The 16209-nt window shown below is 39.6% G+C and overlaps 1 protein-coding gene across 3 annotated transcripts in view; it reads left to right on the top strand.

Annotated features, from left to right (window-relative positions):
- Positions 1-331, top strand: part of DDX4 (DEAD-box helicase 4) — an 81930-nt gene extending 81599 nt beyond the window's left edge. For all 3 annotated transcript variants that reach the window (XM_050795131.1, XM_050795132.1, XM_050795130.1), the window contains one exon: positions 18-331. In XM_050795131.1, the coding sequence (XP_050651088.1) occupies positions 18-95 (78 nt within the window). In that variant the 3' untranslated portion in view covers positions 96-331. The remainder of the gene's footprint in view (positions 1-17) is intronic.
- The last annotated feature ends 15878 nt before the right edge of the window (positions 332-16209 follow it).

Here is a 16209-nt window from a genome sequence, read left to right as displayed (position 1 = left end):
TTTTAAATAATTACCAGGGCAAGAGCAGTTTGAACACAGCTGGGTTTTCTTCTTCACAAGCTCCCAACCCAGTAGATGATGAGTCATGGGATTAAAGCCAAAACATCCTTCAAGTCTGTGGTTTTGATGCAGAGAAGAAAATAGTTTTGATTTTTGAGTTTTTAACAGAAGTATAAAACTTGACATTCTCATAGCTCCTGTCCTTGTATTCTCACTCCTACACTTAAAAAAAAATCCTTACTGACTAGTTATGTGAGATGCTAAAACTTACAGCAGTGCAGTTACTGATACAAACGGTGTTAACTAGAAATATTAAAGCATTCTAAATGTCTTTCTTATTTCTGGTATCTTCTTCAGGGGGCTTAGACATGTTTAATGTTTAAATGCCAAGTCTTACTATAGTGTTTATTGATCTTATAAAACAAGTAAATAGGATATGATACACTTTTGGTTAAAAATTACTGGGTCTCATTTTTACTTGAGTCTTTAAAACAGTAGTGTGTCACTATAATGTGATAACATAATCTTTAAGAAACAGTAGAATACCTAAGCCTTTCAAAGTGATTTTGATTTTTAGATCATCAGATGTATGATGAAAATGGTTAAATGTTTGTGATGGGAGCTCTGTACTCAATGGCATAACAATGTTTGTTTTTATAATATACAATCTTTCCTTGAAATAAAGGATGAAACACTTTTCCCTTAAGTTTTCCATCAGCACTTTAAATTTTTCTTTGTTGCACATCCTAGCCCACACTCCTGTATTTTTGAAACTGTTTTTTTGTGTCTTGTGTAACCAATGCAGTGAACAAAGTCTTACATAAATTAAATATTAATTATAAAATACATTACTGTACAGATGTGGCAATGAAAATTAATCTTAGGACTCAAACCCATTTATCAACAAAAAACAATGCTGCTTACTCTTTCCATAAATTTTCGATTCGTATTTTAAGATTGATGAAAGAACCCTGTCTTTCTTCATTTTCTATTATATATCTTGAACTTGCTATGCCTAGAATAAGTTTCTTTTTTTTTTTTTTTTTTTTTTGAGATGGAGTCTTGCTCTTGTTGCTAAGGCCGGAGTGCAATGGCGTGTTTGTGGCTCACTGCAACCTCCGCCTCTCGGGTTCAATCAATTCTCCTGCCTCAGCCTCTCCTGAGTAGTTGGGATTACAGACACGCGCCACTGTGCCCAGCTAATTTTTAGTAGAGACAGGTTTCACTATGTTGGCCAGCCTGGTCTCGAACTCCTGACCTCGTGATCTGCCCGCCTCAGCCTCTCAAAGTGCTGGGATTACAGGCATGAGCCACCGCGCCCAGCCCAAAGTTCTTAATAAATTGTTAAATGAACGAACCCAAATATTTAAGACCCAGTGAGGTGTAGATACTGGGGCAACAAAAATGATTGGTATTGTTACCGTTCACCTAAACAATCCAAAGTGACATGTCCCTGATGTATATCTTGTTATAGGAATTTAGTTAATAAATGAGGCATCACATATGAAAAAGGAAGGCGTATCAACAGGTAGTGTGTTAGGATAACTGGGTAGTTGGCTGCCTCATGCCGTATTCAAAATTAACTTCATGTGAATTATAAAATATTAAAACTAATAGTTATTAACCCTTTGAAGGGTTGACTTTAAGCTAAGGAACAGAAATCAAAAAGGAATCTGATTTGATCACTCAAGGAAGGATTAGTTGCCTACATAAAAAATAGTGAAAAATAGACAAGGAAAAATACTACTGTGACCACAGTGGTTATCAATGTTCTGTATATGTGGATATACTAATAGAAGAATGCAAAGAACATAGAAACTCAAAAAAAGAAGTTCAATTAATAAAAATACAGGACATATTTCACTTTTATTCTGTTATCTCACTTCTGGGAAAGGCTAAATGAATGAAGGTGTTTAGATTGTTATTTGTAATATCTGTGTGTCTTAATTTTCTAGTTTCATTTAGGAAGAGTATAGGCCAGTCTTGTCTCATTTTTTTCATTGCTTTTTTTTTTTTTTTTTTTTTTGAAACAGATTGCTCCTTCTGAACTGATTGCTTTTCAGCTTTTGCTTGATTTGTCAGATTATCTAGTAGTGTTACTGAATCAAATACAAAAAAGGAAAGGAAATGTATCATACATCTACCACCATTACAGATGAACTGTAAATGTCCCTATGTTTAATTACTCTCCTCATTTGTAGGTATAGGTTTGAATCATCTCTTCAGAAGTTATCAAAGTAACATGCATAAATTAGAAAATAAAATGCCATAGAAGCATTTGTAATAGAAAGCAATATACTTCTGCCCCTCCCCTTCCAAATTGCCATTCCACATCCAACAATCAACTATTAACCATTTCTGTTCACGGCCATTATATACAGGTTGAGTATCCCTTATCTGAAATGCTTGGGACCAGCAATATTTCAGATGTCAAGATTTTTTTTTGATTTTGGAATATTTGCATAATATATAATGAGAGATCTTGGAGATGGGCCCCAAGCCTAAACATGAAATTCATTTGTTTCATTATACCTCATGTACAACTTGAAGATAATTTTTGATAAGTAATTTTGTGCATGAAACAAAGTTTGTGTACCTTGAGCCATCCCAAAACTAAGGTGTCACTATCTCTGTCACTCATGTGGACAATCTGTGGCATCACATTTGGTGCTCAAGGTTTCAAGTTTAGGAGCATTTGGGATTTTGAATTTTTGGATTAGGGATGCTCAACCTGTATTTTTATCTCACCAACTTCAGACATCCGTTGACGTTGATACATAAAGATTTAACTCAAATCTCTGACTCACCTTAGTATACTTTGTGAGATGATTTTAAAGGCACCTTTTCCTGTCCTCTCTTTGTATGTCATAACATCTGTAAACTGCACATTCACATATCCCAAGTTAACATTTGCATTTTCTGTTACCATAAAGTCTCCCTTATATCCACAGATTCTAAAATTGAAAATCTTTTTTTTTTTTTTTTTTTTTTTGAGGCGGAGTCTCGCTCTGTCGCCCAGGCTGGAGTGTAGTGGCGCGATCTCGGCTCACTGCAAGCTCCGCCTCCCGGGTTCCCGCCATTCTCCTGCCTCAGCCTCCCGAGTAGCTGGGACTATAGGCGCCGCCACCACGCCCGGCTAATTTTTTTGTATTTTTAGTGGAGACGGGGTTTCATTGTGTTAGCCAGGATGGTCTCGATCTCCTGACCTCGTGATCCGCCCGTCTCGGCCTCCCAAAGTGCTGGGATTACAGGCTTGAGCCACCGCGCCCGGCCCTAAAATTGAAAATCTAAAGCCAGAGTTTATATAAATACTGTTCACTGGATGGGCCAATTAACAGTCTTGATTGCCTCACCTTTACTGTCTTCCTAATTTTATGACTTCTGCGTCTGCAGAGAGAATGGGAAGTGTCAGGGTCAAATGAAAACTGCTCAAAGCCATTCCACATACCAATTTGCTTTGAATTTGGATCACACACTTTTTGAGCAATTTGTTTACCCTGTTTGTAGTGTTTTTTTGTTTTTCTGGGAGACAAATCATGCCTTTTTCCTATTACCTTCCCAGGTTCAATGTTAATTTTCTTAAAAGATCCCAAAAGATATTGGTCGTCTTCAATTTTATGATGAATGGGACTTTTAATTTTTTGTGGTACTCAGGGTGCTTTGAAAATTGTCTTTTTTTTTTTCTTGGTCTCTAGGCGTGTTTTTTGTATTTGATAATTTTTTTTCCTCAAGTTTTCTCTGTTCTCTGTTTTTGGAGTTTCTATTAGATTCTAGAACTGCTGAATTCTCTATTGTATCTTTCCTGTTTTTTTCATCTTTTGTATTCTAGTATATATTTTTTACTTTCAACCCTTTAATTAGCAATTGTTTTTAATTCTCCAGAGCTCGCCCGGTCTATATATGTTTAAATGTTGCTTAATAATAGTGAATTTTCTGCTTCACTAGTACTTTTTAAATTCCTGGAATTTCACCTAAGAAATCATGTCTTATGTTGATCGTTTGTTTTTCTGCTGCTTGGTGTCAGAAATCTTAAGCCTTAATCATTTTATATGTTGTATGTACACATGCTCCTCAATTTACAATGGAGTTACATCCGGATAAACCCACTGTAAGTCGAAGATAGCAGTAAGCCAAAAATCCATTAAATACACCTAAACCTGCTGAACATCATAGCTTAGCCTGCCTTAAACGTGCTGACAACACTTAGCCTAAAGTTGGGCAAATTCATCTATACAAAGCCTATTTCATAGATGTGTTGAATATCTTATTTATTGAATACTGTACTGAAAGTGAAAAACTGGTTGTATGTGGGCACTCACCATTAACGTACACAACTGAAAGCACACTGGGCTGAAGAATGTTTGAAACATCTAAAATTGCTGGATGACAGGGATGCCATGGTGACAGGGCAATCAATTTCTCTTCTGGTGAGGCTCAAGAATAAGTACTTGGGCATCCACACAGAACGCAGTAGAGTTTGGGTGGTTTACCCTCGCGGTCTTGTGGCTGGCTAAAAGCTGCGTCTGGCTGCTGCCGCCCAGCATCACAGTCTCCATCTACCACATACCGCTAGTCTGGGAAAAGAGCAAAATTCACAGTACGATTTCTGCTGAATGCATATCCCTTTTACACCATCATAAAGTCAAAAAATCATGTAAGTTTAACCACTGTAAGGGTCCTTTTGGTATATTTAATGCAACTCAAGATCAGCTTTCATCAGATTCTGCAAGTTCTTCCATTTTTGTACTTTTCCCCTCAGCCCTTAGAATCTAGTGCCCTTTTTCTAATTATGTCAAGGTCTGCTCTCAAGAGAAGGCAGAGGTTGAGACGTCACTGATAAGGCTTAACTTTTCCTTGAATTCTTTGCATTTTAATAGGAGTGAAAGACTGTGGCCTTAGCTAAAAGGAAGCTCAAAATGTGGAATCGTAAACACCAGCTACATATGTGAGAGTTTGGGAATAATGTTGATGTAGTGGGGAAGGAATGTCAGGGGGTACCTGATTTCACACAGGATGGATAACCTACTTACTCCACCAGTCCCTGGGATCTTGGGGGTGGAGTAGATACGTCTTTTCTAATTTCATTGTTTGCACTGAGAACATTTTCCCCTATTTATTGAATAGAGACAGGGTCTTGCTGCGTTGGCCAGGCTGATCTCGAACTCCTGGCCTCCAAAAGTGCTGGATCACAGGTACATGCCACAGTGCCTGGCCTTGATAACATTTTTATTATATAGGACAGCAGCAGTGCTCAGTTTTCTCCTCGCACCTTCCCCATAGCTTCACACTTGTGCTGGTTTACGTAGTTCTCTCTCATTAGTGCCCTAACTTGGGAGCAGTCATTTTTTCATTTTGTTTGGCCTTCATCGATTTTTTTAGTGGATTGAAAATAGTGTGGTATTTCGTTTTCTAAAGCATTTTCTAAAAACTTCGACTTGCCAGTATGTGCTTATGCTCACTGTTGGCTTTAGATTCCCCGTTCCACACCAAAGCGCGAACCTAGTACCTCCAGCATGAAACAATCCAGAAGGGAGTCGCCTATGTCCTGGGGCCCTGGCCGGGAGAACGCCGCAGGGCGGGTGGGCTGGTGGCTGGCTGTGTGCGAAGAGCCGCGTCGAAGCTGCTTCCGCCCGCGCGTCCCGAGCTCGTGGAGGCGGGCTCCCACGGGCGGCCCTGACCTGGGGGTCCTGACTGTCTCCCAGCCAGCGGCGGGAGGTTGGCCGGGTAGGATGGGGGACTGAGCTGAGAGTCACGGAGCGGTTCCTGCCCCGGGAGCCCGGGCTGGCCACACCCAGGTGAGCGGCACGGTGGGGCGCGGCGCAGCTGCGCTGGCCCCGCGGGTTTTCCTCGGGCTTTCACTTTAGAATAGCAGTTCTGATCTCTTTGGATCACATAAATTATAGGGCCAAGTTTTACATAAAATTGCAGGGGCTTTAACCTTTGACCTCCTTGAAATCCATTAACAGACCCACTCAAAGGAGCCGAGAACTGCACATTGACCCCTGCTCTAGAGACAGATGGTGCCGTGAGGGATTCCATGTCAGAAGGGGACAGGGGAACAGGGATTGGCGTGTGGAGACACTGACGCTGGACATTGAAGTGAGCCAATGAGATTTGTCCCAGTTCTTAGATCTTTACCTAAGTGATCCGTTAATTGTTTTGCTCTAATTTGGGGGATGTTTATCAAATCATCAAAGTAGGTCATCTGGAATATATTTTTTCTGTAGGAGTTGAAATATTTCTTTTGTCTCCATCAGAGTTTTCTGGATGTAGAGTCTCATATTTCTGTGGGATTCTTTTTTCAGAAACAAAAATCTTTTCCCTCTCCTTCTGAACATAGGAACTTACTATCCCACCATCTTGGATATTTTAACTTGGTTTTAATTTTAGTTTTGGGATGAGGCTTACCATGTGGGAGATTGAAGAATTCTCAACAGAAATCAAAGCACTTTAAAATATTTTTTAAAATTATGGGTAGCAGGAGAAGCTTCTTCTATATAACAAGGTAAGGTTACTCCAACTATTTAATTAGTTGGAGTAGCTTTAACATTGGCTGTATTTGCCGACTTGTGTGGTACCTAGCGTATCAATGACCTGCTTTAGGCTTTGATTTGCTTATGTGTAAAAGGAAGACAGTAACTAGATTTTTTTCCTCCACATCTCCACATGATGAAGTCACACAGTCCATACAGTTACATAAAGTATTTTTAAGAGGCAGCCCTGTATCGGTATCACATTAAGAGGCTCGGTATCATAGCTGAATGCTGGTGCACTTGGATTTTAATGCTCAGGTCTTATTCTGGTATTACATTAACTGCTTTGTCGATTTTAGAGAGTTGATTCTTGAGAAGTCAGTGATCACTTTGCCAACTCTAGTGGTTGAATCTCTATTATGATATAATTTGCCCTTGGGATATCATACAGCAAGAGTGATATTGTTAATTGACCATCTTGGCATCTTATTATATACCTCCTCTAGCAATTGTTTCATCAAGTGTTCCATCACTGGAGATTTATTCATGATAATCCACGTATGCCAATCAGCTAAGAATACTTCCCAATGTGTTCATGCCAGTTAAATGTTGCAGTTACAAGTTCTGGCAATTTCATCTTAACATGTTTGTTCTTCAGCTGAGGTATTTTATTGGGCTAGCAGTCATCTGGGTAGGTGGAAAGCTTGGTTCCAATAATTATTTCAATTTTATAAACAGAATTACTGTTGCTATGATGCCACAAAGAAAACACTATCATTTGGAGTAGAATTTAGAAGGTATACGTGCCAAAATAAGTTCAGTTTATCATAGTGTGGATACTATAAATATGTACTGAGAATAATGCTATCACTTATTTAAATAGTAACAAACCTGTAGTTTTCTCATCTGTGTATGTAATTCACTAGGAAAATGAACTCTACTCTGGTGAAATGACTCAGATTAACCAAAGTTTGAATCCCATTACTAATTGTGTGATCTTAGGAAAGTTAATTTTTTAAATGTGAAATAAAATTTGCCTACAATAAAATGCCCAGATCTTAAGTGTACAGCTTGAATGTTTACCTATGTATGCTCATTGTAACCATCACTTAAATCAAGATGTGAAACATTTCTATCACCCTGGACAGTTTCCTCTTGCCCCTTTACAGTCAACTTCCTGGCCCAGAGCACTATTTTGATTTTTATCACCATGAATTGGGTTTGCCTGTTCTCGAATGTCATTTACATGGAATCATAGAGTATCTGTCTTTTATATGTGGCTTCTTTTGTTCAATATAATAGCCGTGAGATTCAGCCATGTTGTTTTGTGTAATAGTTTCTTTTTATTGTGTCATTTGAATAACTACAAATTGTTTTTGTAGTCTCCTATTGACAGGCATTTGGATTGTTTCCAGATTTTGAACAAAGCTCCTACAAATATTTTACTACAAGTCTTTTGGTCAACACAAGGACTCATTTTTCTGGGCATATACTTAGGAGTGGAATTGCTGGAACGTAGGGTATAACTTTTTATTAGAAACAGCCAAAGAGTTTTCCAGAATGGTTGTACCATTTACTATAGCCGCCAGCATTATAAGAGTGTTCTGTTTGCTCCACATCCTCACCATTACTAAGTGTTACTGCTGTTTTTAATTCTATCCATTTACTGTGGTTTTAATTTATATTTCCCTGATGATTAGTGATGTTAGGCACCTTTTCATATGCTCATTGGCAGTTTCCTTCTTTCTTCACTTGTTTACATGTCTGTCCAGTCACATAAAAGGGGAGGAGAAAAGGTGGTGAAGCGGTGTTGTTTGTCTGGGGTAATGCCTGAGATTCGTTGTCTCATGCCAAGAAAATCAAAGATGCAGCCACACAAGGAGTGGATTTAGGAGCGGAAAGTTTAATAAGCAAAAGAGAAAAGAGAATAGCTCTCTCTTTTACAGAGAGAGAGGGATGCCAGAGTGGGTCTGCTGGTCCCATAGTGAAGTACACAGGATTTTATAGTCTGGCTTGAGGAGGCAGTGTCTGATTTACATAGGGCCCAAAGATTGGTTGAACCAGGTGTGATGTTTATATAGTAATCAAAGAAGCTGGCCACCCCACTCTGATCTTTTATTATGCAAACAGATTTTCTACCTGGCTGGTGCCATGCTGTCTGCTCCTTACTGTACATATGGCTGACAAAGAAAAGGGAAGATGGAGCCGCCATGTTGAACATGCCTAACCTCTGGGTAGCCTTTTCCTATTGTCACAGCTGCCAGCTTTCACCCATGCAAACTTCCAGCTTGCTTCTCCATGTCTGCAGCTCAATTTTACAGGCTGCTTTTTGTTAGAAAAGAAATGATTTGGGGGCTGCTTTTTATTAAAAGGGAAACCTGATCAAGGACTTCCTTACCCTCACTGTCTGCCTAAATAATTTTTTTAACTCCTATATCGTTGGGATCAAAGGATGGGGTACTGTCTTGCTGTTCAGTGGTGATACCAACAGTTGTGAAAATAGTTTATCTTTAGGCTAAATTACAGTCCTTTGGGTTGCTCATTATATCTTTAGGGTGACACTTGCTGCTGTTACAACCCCAAAACTTCAGTGGCTTAACAAAATAGAAGTATGTTTCTTGCTCACCTGACTGTCCAAAAAGGGTATTCCCGGTAGATAGGTGTCGTTCCCAGTAGTTACTTAAGAATCCAGGTTCCTTCCATCCTGTGGCTCTGCAGTCTGGTATGGCTTCCAAGATCTTTATGCTTCTCTTCGTCAAGCCAGAGAAAGGGAAAGAGTTGGGGAGGAGAGAGACAAGGTGGACTTGTGGAACATTTTTATGGGTCAGGCAAAGAAATAAGCATATACATCTCAGATTCCACTGTTAAAAACTTAGTCACATGTAACTGTAAGAGAGACTGGGAAATGTAGCCTTATCTGTGTGCTCAGAAAGCTGGGAATCAGCTAGCAGTTTTTGCCAAAACTGATGAAATGGGTTGTTTGTCCAGGATGGTCAATGGATTTCTGTAGTAAATTGAGTAAATTGAGACTTCTTGATCTTCACATTTCAAGGAATCTGTGTAAACTGCTAGGAGTTCTTAAATAAGACACCTTCCCATTCTCCGCTTTCTGCAGCATGAAGGAGAGTGACCATGGAAATGAAGATAGTGATAACTGAAATCCATTCTGTGGTGGTAGAGAATGCTTGGCTGAAAGCTCTTCTCCATTCATGATGATTTTTAAAATCTAGTATCTGATATTTATAAAATAAATGCAATTTGGAATAATATATTTCATCTTTCATAAATAATCCAGAACTTAGGATTTTAAAACTTTAAAAAAGTGATTAAGTAGTTTTAGTGACTTATTAGAAAATGACTTCTAAGACAGTCCATGGGGAAAAGCAAAGCTGTTTCTTTCACACCTTTTTTTCCACTGGGCTACTAATATACTCCTATATTTGAGTTGCCAAGTCATTATACTGTTCTTTTGTATTAAAATCCTCTACCTATGAGAAATTACTGTAAGCCATTTAAACCTTGGGTCAGCAATCTTTTTAGCTCTTAAGAGTTCAGTACACATCATTGTTAGAGGAAGGAGAAGAAGAAGAAGGTAAAAGGGGAACAGAAAGAAAATGATCATGAGTTGAGGTGCAGTAGAGCTTCTCCAATTCTTATGTCTTGTAATAAAGTGGCCTTGTGTTGTCTAAGCTTTTCTTGGGCAAATTGTTACTCTAGAGCTGTCCTGTAAAAATATAATGTGAGCCATATATGTAGTCGATATATCCCAAATACTGTCATTTCAACATGTAGTCAATGTAATGATTATTGAGGTGTTTTACATTTATGTACTAAATCTTTGAAATCTAGTACATATTTTGCCTACACTTACATCTCAATTTGGATGCTAAGTTATCATTGGAAATATTTGATCTGTATTTAGAGTGTATGAAATGTGTAGTTATAGAGTAGATTCACACACCCCAGTTGTCCAGACATACTTGAAAGTTTTCCAACTGCTGAATCAAGTCTCAGTTTTTAAATTTAAATTTAGATTAAGAAACATTAAATAAAATTAAAATTCAATTTCTTATTGCACTAGCCATGTTTCAAGTGCTTAATAGCCACATGGGGCTAGTGGCTACCACATTGACACTACAACTCTAGAGTCTAGATTGAGTTTAGACTGTAAGCTCTGGGAAGGCAGGGACTTCTACCTGGCATTGAGAAAGTGCTCAAAAAATGTTTGTGAATTGAAAATATTTACGTAGTTTTAAAATGTCTAAAATAGAATTGAAAGTGGTGCTTAATAAATAAGCTAATTTAACTGGATAGCTGGAGGGAAGCCAGACTTCCAAAGTTAAACCTTTATTTCAAAAACTTATTCCTGATAAACATGCAAAGTACAGATACTTAGATCAGAACGGCTATACCTTTTTTTGGAGAATGCCTCTTTCTAGCCCAATGGCTGGCAATTCTGGTCAAATTGCATGTTAATTGCCACATAATGGTTAGCTAACCAATCGTGGAGGAAAATTTTAAGCTGTCGTTTCTGTAATCCATTGGTTTGCATTTGGGCATTATAAACTAAACATGAATGTAGTCAAAACAATTAAGGTTGAAATTTTGAAAATAATTATGCCCCATTCCATATTCCATGTCACTCTGCAGAGGAAACAATTTTATTGTTATAGGGGCATGCACATCTAATTTTGAAAATATAACTTGCAAAATATCCTAAGTGTGAAAAAATCACTCTATTCTTTGAGAATGGGATTCTTCTGCCCTAAAGGCCAGATGTCTTTTGTACTACCCAAATTTTACTAGTTCAATGCTTTACTCAAGTCGACCTTCTTTCACAAAGCTTTCCTTGATTACTATAGTTCACATTGATCCCTCCCTTCCCTGAATTTCTTTCTCACTCATGGTAAGAACCAAATATTTTGTCATCCAAATACTATGTATCTACAATGCTGTGAATTGTTTCCCATTTGAGTATTGAGTTTCATCACATCTAGCACATCCAACTCAGTGATTGATAAGTGGCAGTTGCTCAACATTTGCTTGAGTACACAGAAAACAAGAACACCATAGAAATCCTGGGTAATAAACATAAGAACCTCTGACTGTTCCATGCTTTGTGATGAGATTGCTTTACTGCATTCTCTTGTCTTGAGTAGTGTCAGGAGCGTGGCTCAACTGGAGAGAGAGTGCTGAACTGCCAGGTGTTGTTGGAATACTGGATTAAAGGACAATCAAAATGAAAGTGACAGTCCAGCTTTTCATCAGTTATTGCAATAGTATAAACAAGAGTCTAAACCAGAGAAAGCACCTGCTGCATTCCATTCCTCTTGCAGTTCCCATGGAATGGCCCACTAGTTGAAAGTCAAGTAGACCAGCACAGAGAGAGGAGTCGTGTCACTGTCTGAGAGCTCCAAACAAAAGGCTTGGGCAGTTTTATAGGCCCAAGGCCTAGCAGGAGGCAGAGGGAAGGGTTAGGAGTGCAAAAGTACTAAGCAGTGAGTCAGGGGGGAGCAAATGGTCTTTGAGTTTTCCCGATAAGGATACCTCTAAATGGAGGCAGCTTAGCCAGGAATGCAGTTACTTGTAAGGTCATGGTGGGCCAGGGGACTGTAACGACTTCCAGAGACTGCAGTGCACTGGCAGTGGAGAGAGCAACTTTCACCTGTGAGGCCTGTCAGATAAAGTGTTTGTAATTGACTATGATCAGGCCCGCAAAATCACACAGGTTTTTTGCTTTTTTTTTTTTTTTTTTTTTTTTTTTGCCAGGAACTGGACTCCTCAAGTAGGAAATCACTTCTACTGTCAAGGCCCAAAACTAGTCTCATCTATTCTAGGAGGCACATTTTCTCACATTTTAACACCTCTGAAAGCAGGATGCATTTTACAATTGATGTCCTACAATTGTAGTGTCAGGTAACAGTTTATGATCTAGTTCTATGAAAAGCTTCTTTTGACACTTGTGTAAAGTCAAGGAAGCACCAGCATCAAAAAGTCTTACAGAATACTGATGAGATACAGTATTCTTTTACATCATAAACAGTGTTTACATCACATCTAGAGTTTGGCAGTTTATGTCTTTGGCATCTCCATTTTAGGCCTTCCTAACATGTTCCAGTGAGCTTCCCAAGACTATGTAAATTCTTTCTCTGCCAGCTGAGAAGAATCTAGTTTCTTTTCTATTTTTCTTTGACCAAAGGCCCTTGTTCTGTAAAGGTCAACATAGTCTTAAAAAAAACCTATCAGATCATATATCCTTTTTTTCCCTTACTGATGCTTACCTTTTCCAGGGATTGTTGGAATCTTAAATCATGCCAAGCCTTTCTGGGAATGGCTTGAAGAATTTCGAGAAATAAGTGACATGACTAAAACTGAAATTTCACTCATTTGGCTAGCTGATGGGTCTAAAGTGGAAGGAGTTGGGAAGACACTTCACACATGCAATGGGTCATTTCACTTGACTTTGTTGGGACTGCTGTGAACTGTCATAAACTCTGCCAGGGCAGAACAAATGAATTAAACTGTGGAATGTTCTGTGGACTTCAGCATCCAATTGGAACCATTTTCCCCAAATCCAACTGTTAAACCTGTCTAGGATTAAGGACTGGGGATGAGATTCTGATGAGCTTCCAGTGGTGAACATCTGCACTGTTATTTGTCTTTAACGCAATTTGGGAAGCAAATTCAAATGGTAGATAGGACTAGGGAACCAAAGGATCCTCAGGGACCACGTAAAACATGTGGCAAGCAAAAGTCTTTTTATAGAAAAAAGATTTGGAGACAAAATTTTGGGATAGTGGTCCTGCCAACCCTGTCTGCCAATGACTGAACAAAAGGCTCAGGCACTGGACTCCCTGAAATGGACTCTACCTTCCTTCTTTTGTGTGACCCTGTTTACCTTTTCCATATATTTCTCCCTTCTAACACTCTCCTTAGCCCTGAGTTATTCTGATGTCCCCCCCTGCTCAAGAACAACTGGCTAGACTTTAGATATAGACAACATGTTTAGATAGATGTATAGTAACACCTTCTGTTCATTTTCTGCCTTCCTGAAATTTGTTTTAGTTACCCATCGCTGCATAATAAATTACCCCAAAGCCAAGTGGCAGAAAACTACATGTATTATCTCACCCTTTCTGTGCATTAGGAGCCTGGGCATGGCTTAGCTGGGTGCTCTGGTTCTGGATCTCTCACAGGATACAATCAAGGTGTCGGCTAGGATGCAGCCATCTCAGGGCTTAACTGGGAAAGGATCTGCTTCCAAGCTCACTTGGGGTTGTTGTCATGGTTCAGTTCCTTTGGGTTGTTGGACTAAAGGTCTCAGTTTCTTATGAGCTGTTGACCAAGGGCTGCCCTGATTTCCTTACTATAAGTGCCTCTCCCTAGTGCAGTTTACAGCAAGATAGCTGACTTCAGCAGAGCAGGCGAGTGAGAGGGCTGGAGGGAGGATGAGAAAGACAGAAGTTCCAGTCTCCTAACCTGATCTCAGAAGTGACATTCCGTTACTTTTGCTGTACTCTGTTAGAAGTGACTCACTCACTAGTTTCAAACTACACTCAAGAGAGCATTATATAAGAGTGCGAACTGGGAGACATTTTAGAAGCTTTCTACCACAGAATGCAAATTATTGCGTGAGTGATGTACCATTTAGAACAAGGGTATGGGTGTGAATCCTATTCCACATGTCTTGAATGTAATAATGTCACAGTGTTAAAAATTCAACTTGAATCTGACAGTCCCCCATCCTACTAGAATAGCTGGAAGTTTGATCACAGTCATTAGTGGGGAACCCCTCACCTTGTCACACACATTCATGCTTGTGCTGAGGTCCCAGGGTCATGAGCACCACCAAAGCCCTGGGGAAACTCCTCAGTTATCAACTGCATGTCCACACTGCTTACTTCTAAGTTAGTTGTGGTGCTCTCAGCCTCCACAGGCAGTGCTTTTGGGGTCAGTAGCCTTGCTGCTGCTGTGCCGTCCTGGGGCAGGGAGTCTTTGTCAAGGCTGAGAGCTCCTGTTCCCAAGACCTGGCCACCCTCAGTGTACCCTGTAGTCACCCTCTTTGGAGCATGACTACTGAGAGGAACACAGGCCACCAAACTATATGTGTACGTGATCTGGCTTTTGTTGTTAGTGTGGAAGTGACATATATTCTCTTGCAGTTTTCTACATTCTAAGCCAAAGTCTGAATTCAACGTTCTATGACCTAGAATAAGCAAGACATTTTCCACAAATACAACTATAAGTAATCTTCAAGGTAAAGGCTATATTACAAAAGCGGAACACAAAACGTCCTCATTGTAGTTAATGTAGAGTCTTATAAAATTGTTTCTCACAAAACAGCAACAACAACAATACACACACACACACACACATAATGATAACAAAATGAAGAGTACACATAATCTTCCAAGAAAGAAAGCTTCATCCCAACTTGGTTAATGGGATGTTTATATTCTTAATGTCTTCAGGATACCTTCTGTGTGCATACATATCTTTTTTTTGTTTTTTTAGTTTATCCATATAGCAAGATGTAAGGGCCATCTGTGTCAACTGTCTTTTGATTTTTTCAAAATTCTTTGATAAATTGTAAGTCCTGTGCTCTCTGGCTTTAGCTCTACTTGGCCAAGGCTGATTTGCATTCATGGACTATAATAAGCACACCAATAATAGTGCAGGCTGTGTTTGGATCCGGTGGTTCCATATCACTTAGACCTAGACCTTGATTTATTTTTATCTGCTCCTTTGGACTCTTAGAATAAATACAGAGTGCATGTATGTTTCAAATCAGCTCTCATGTTCCACCTTATGACAGGCTTTACTTTGTAACAAATTAAGTCACTCTTCCCTTTTGCCTTACATATTCTGCAGACTTCCAAGGAATGAAGGAAAAGATTGCAGTTACCTGGGGCCAGGCGCGGTGGCTCACGCCTGTAATCCCAGCACTTTGGGAGGCTGAGGTGGGCAGATCACAAGGTCAGGAGATCGAGACCATTCTGGCCAACATGATGAAACCCTGTCTCTACTAAAAATACAAAAAATTAGCCGAGTGTAGTGACGGGCGCCGATAGTCCCAGCTACTAGGAAGGCAGAGGCAGGAGAATGGCATGAACCCAGGAGGCAGAGCTTGCAGTGAGCCCAGATTACGCCACTTCCCTCCAGCCTGGGTGACAGAGTGAGACTCTGTCTCAAAAAAAAAAAAAAAAAAAAAAAAAAATTGCAGTTACCAGTGTGGGATTGATATGGTTTGGGTCTGTGTCCCCACCCAAATCTCATCTCGAATTGTAATCCCCACATGTTGGAGGAGGGGGCCTGGCGGGAGATGATTCGAACATTTTGGGTGGGGGAGGCAGATTTCTCCCCTGCTGTTCTCATGATAGTAAGTGAGTTCTCATGAGAGCTGATGGTTTTAAAGTGTGGCACTTCCCCGCCTCCCTCTAGCACACTCTCTTCTACTGCCATATAACATGTGCCTTGCTTCTCCTTCGCCTTCCACTATGATTATAAGTTTCCTGAGGCCTCCCCAGCCATGTGGAACTGTGAGTCAATTCTTTTCTTTATAGATTACCCACTTTCAGGTTGTATCTTATAGCAATATGAAAACAGACCAATACAGAGATGTATCCCTTGTCCCAGCTTTGGGGCAGATCCGTGTCAGAGGCAGTGGTTAGTCTCAGGGACAAAACCCCTTTCTGGTAAGAGTTTTGATTTTTATAAACCTTGGCTTTGATTCTGT

The sequence above is a fragment of the Macaca thibetana genome, chromosome 6 (genome assembly GCF_024542745.1).
Source record: "Macaca thibetana thibetana isolate TM-01 chromosome 6, ASM2454274v1, whole genome shotgun sequence".
Classification (NCBI taxonomy): Eukaryota; Metazoa; Chordata; class Mammalia; order Primates; family Cercopithecidae; genus Macaca; species Macaca thibetana.
Note: the sequence above shows the minus strand (reverse complement) of the source record. Positions and strands in the feature narration are given on the sequence as shown.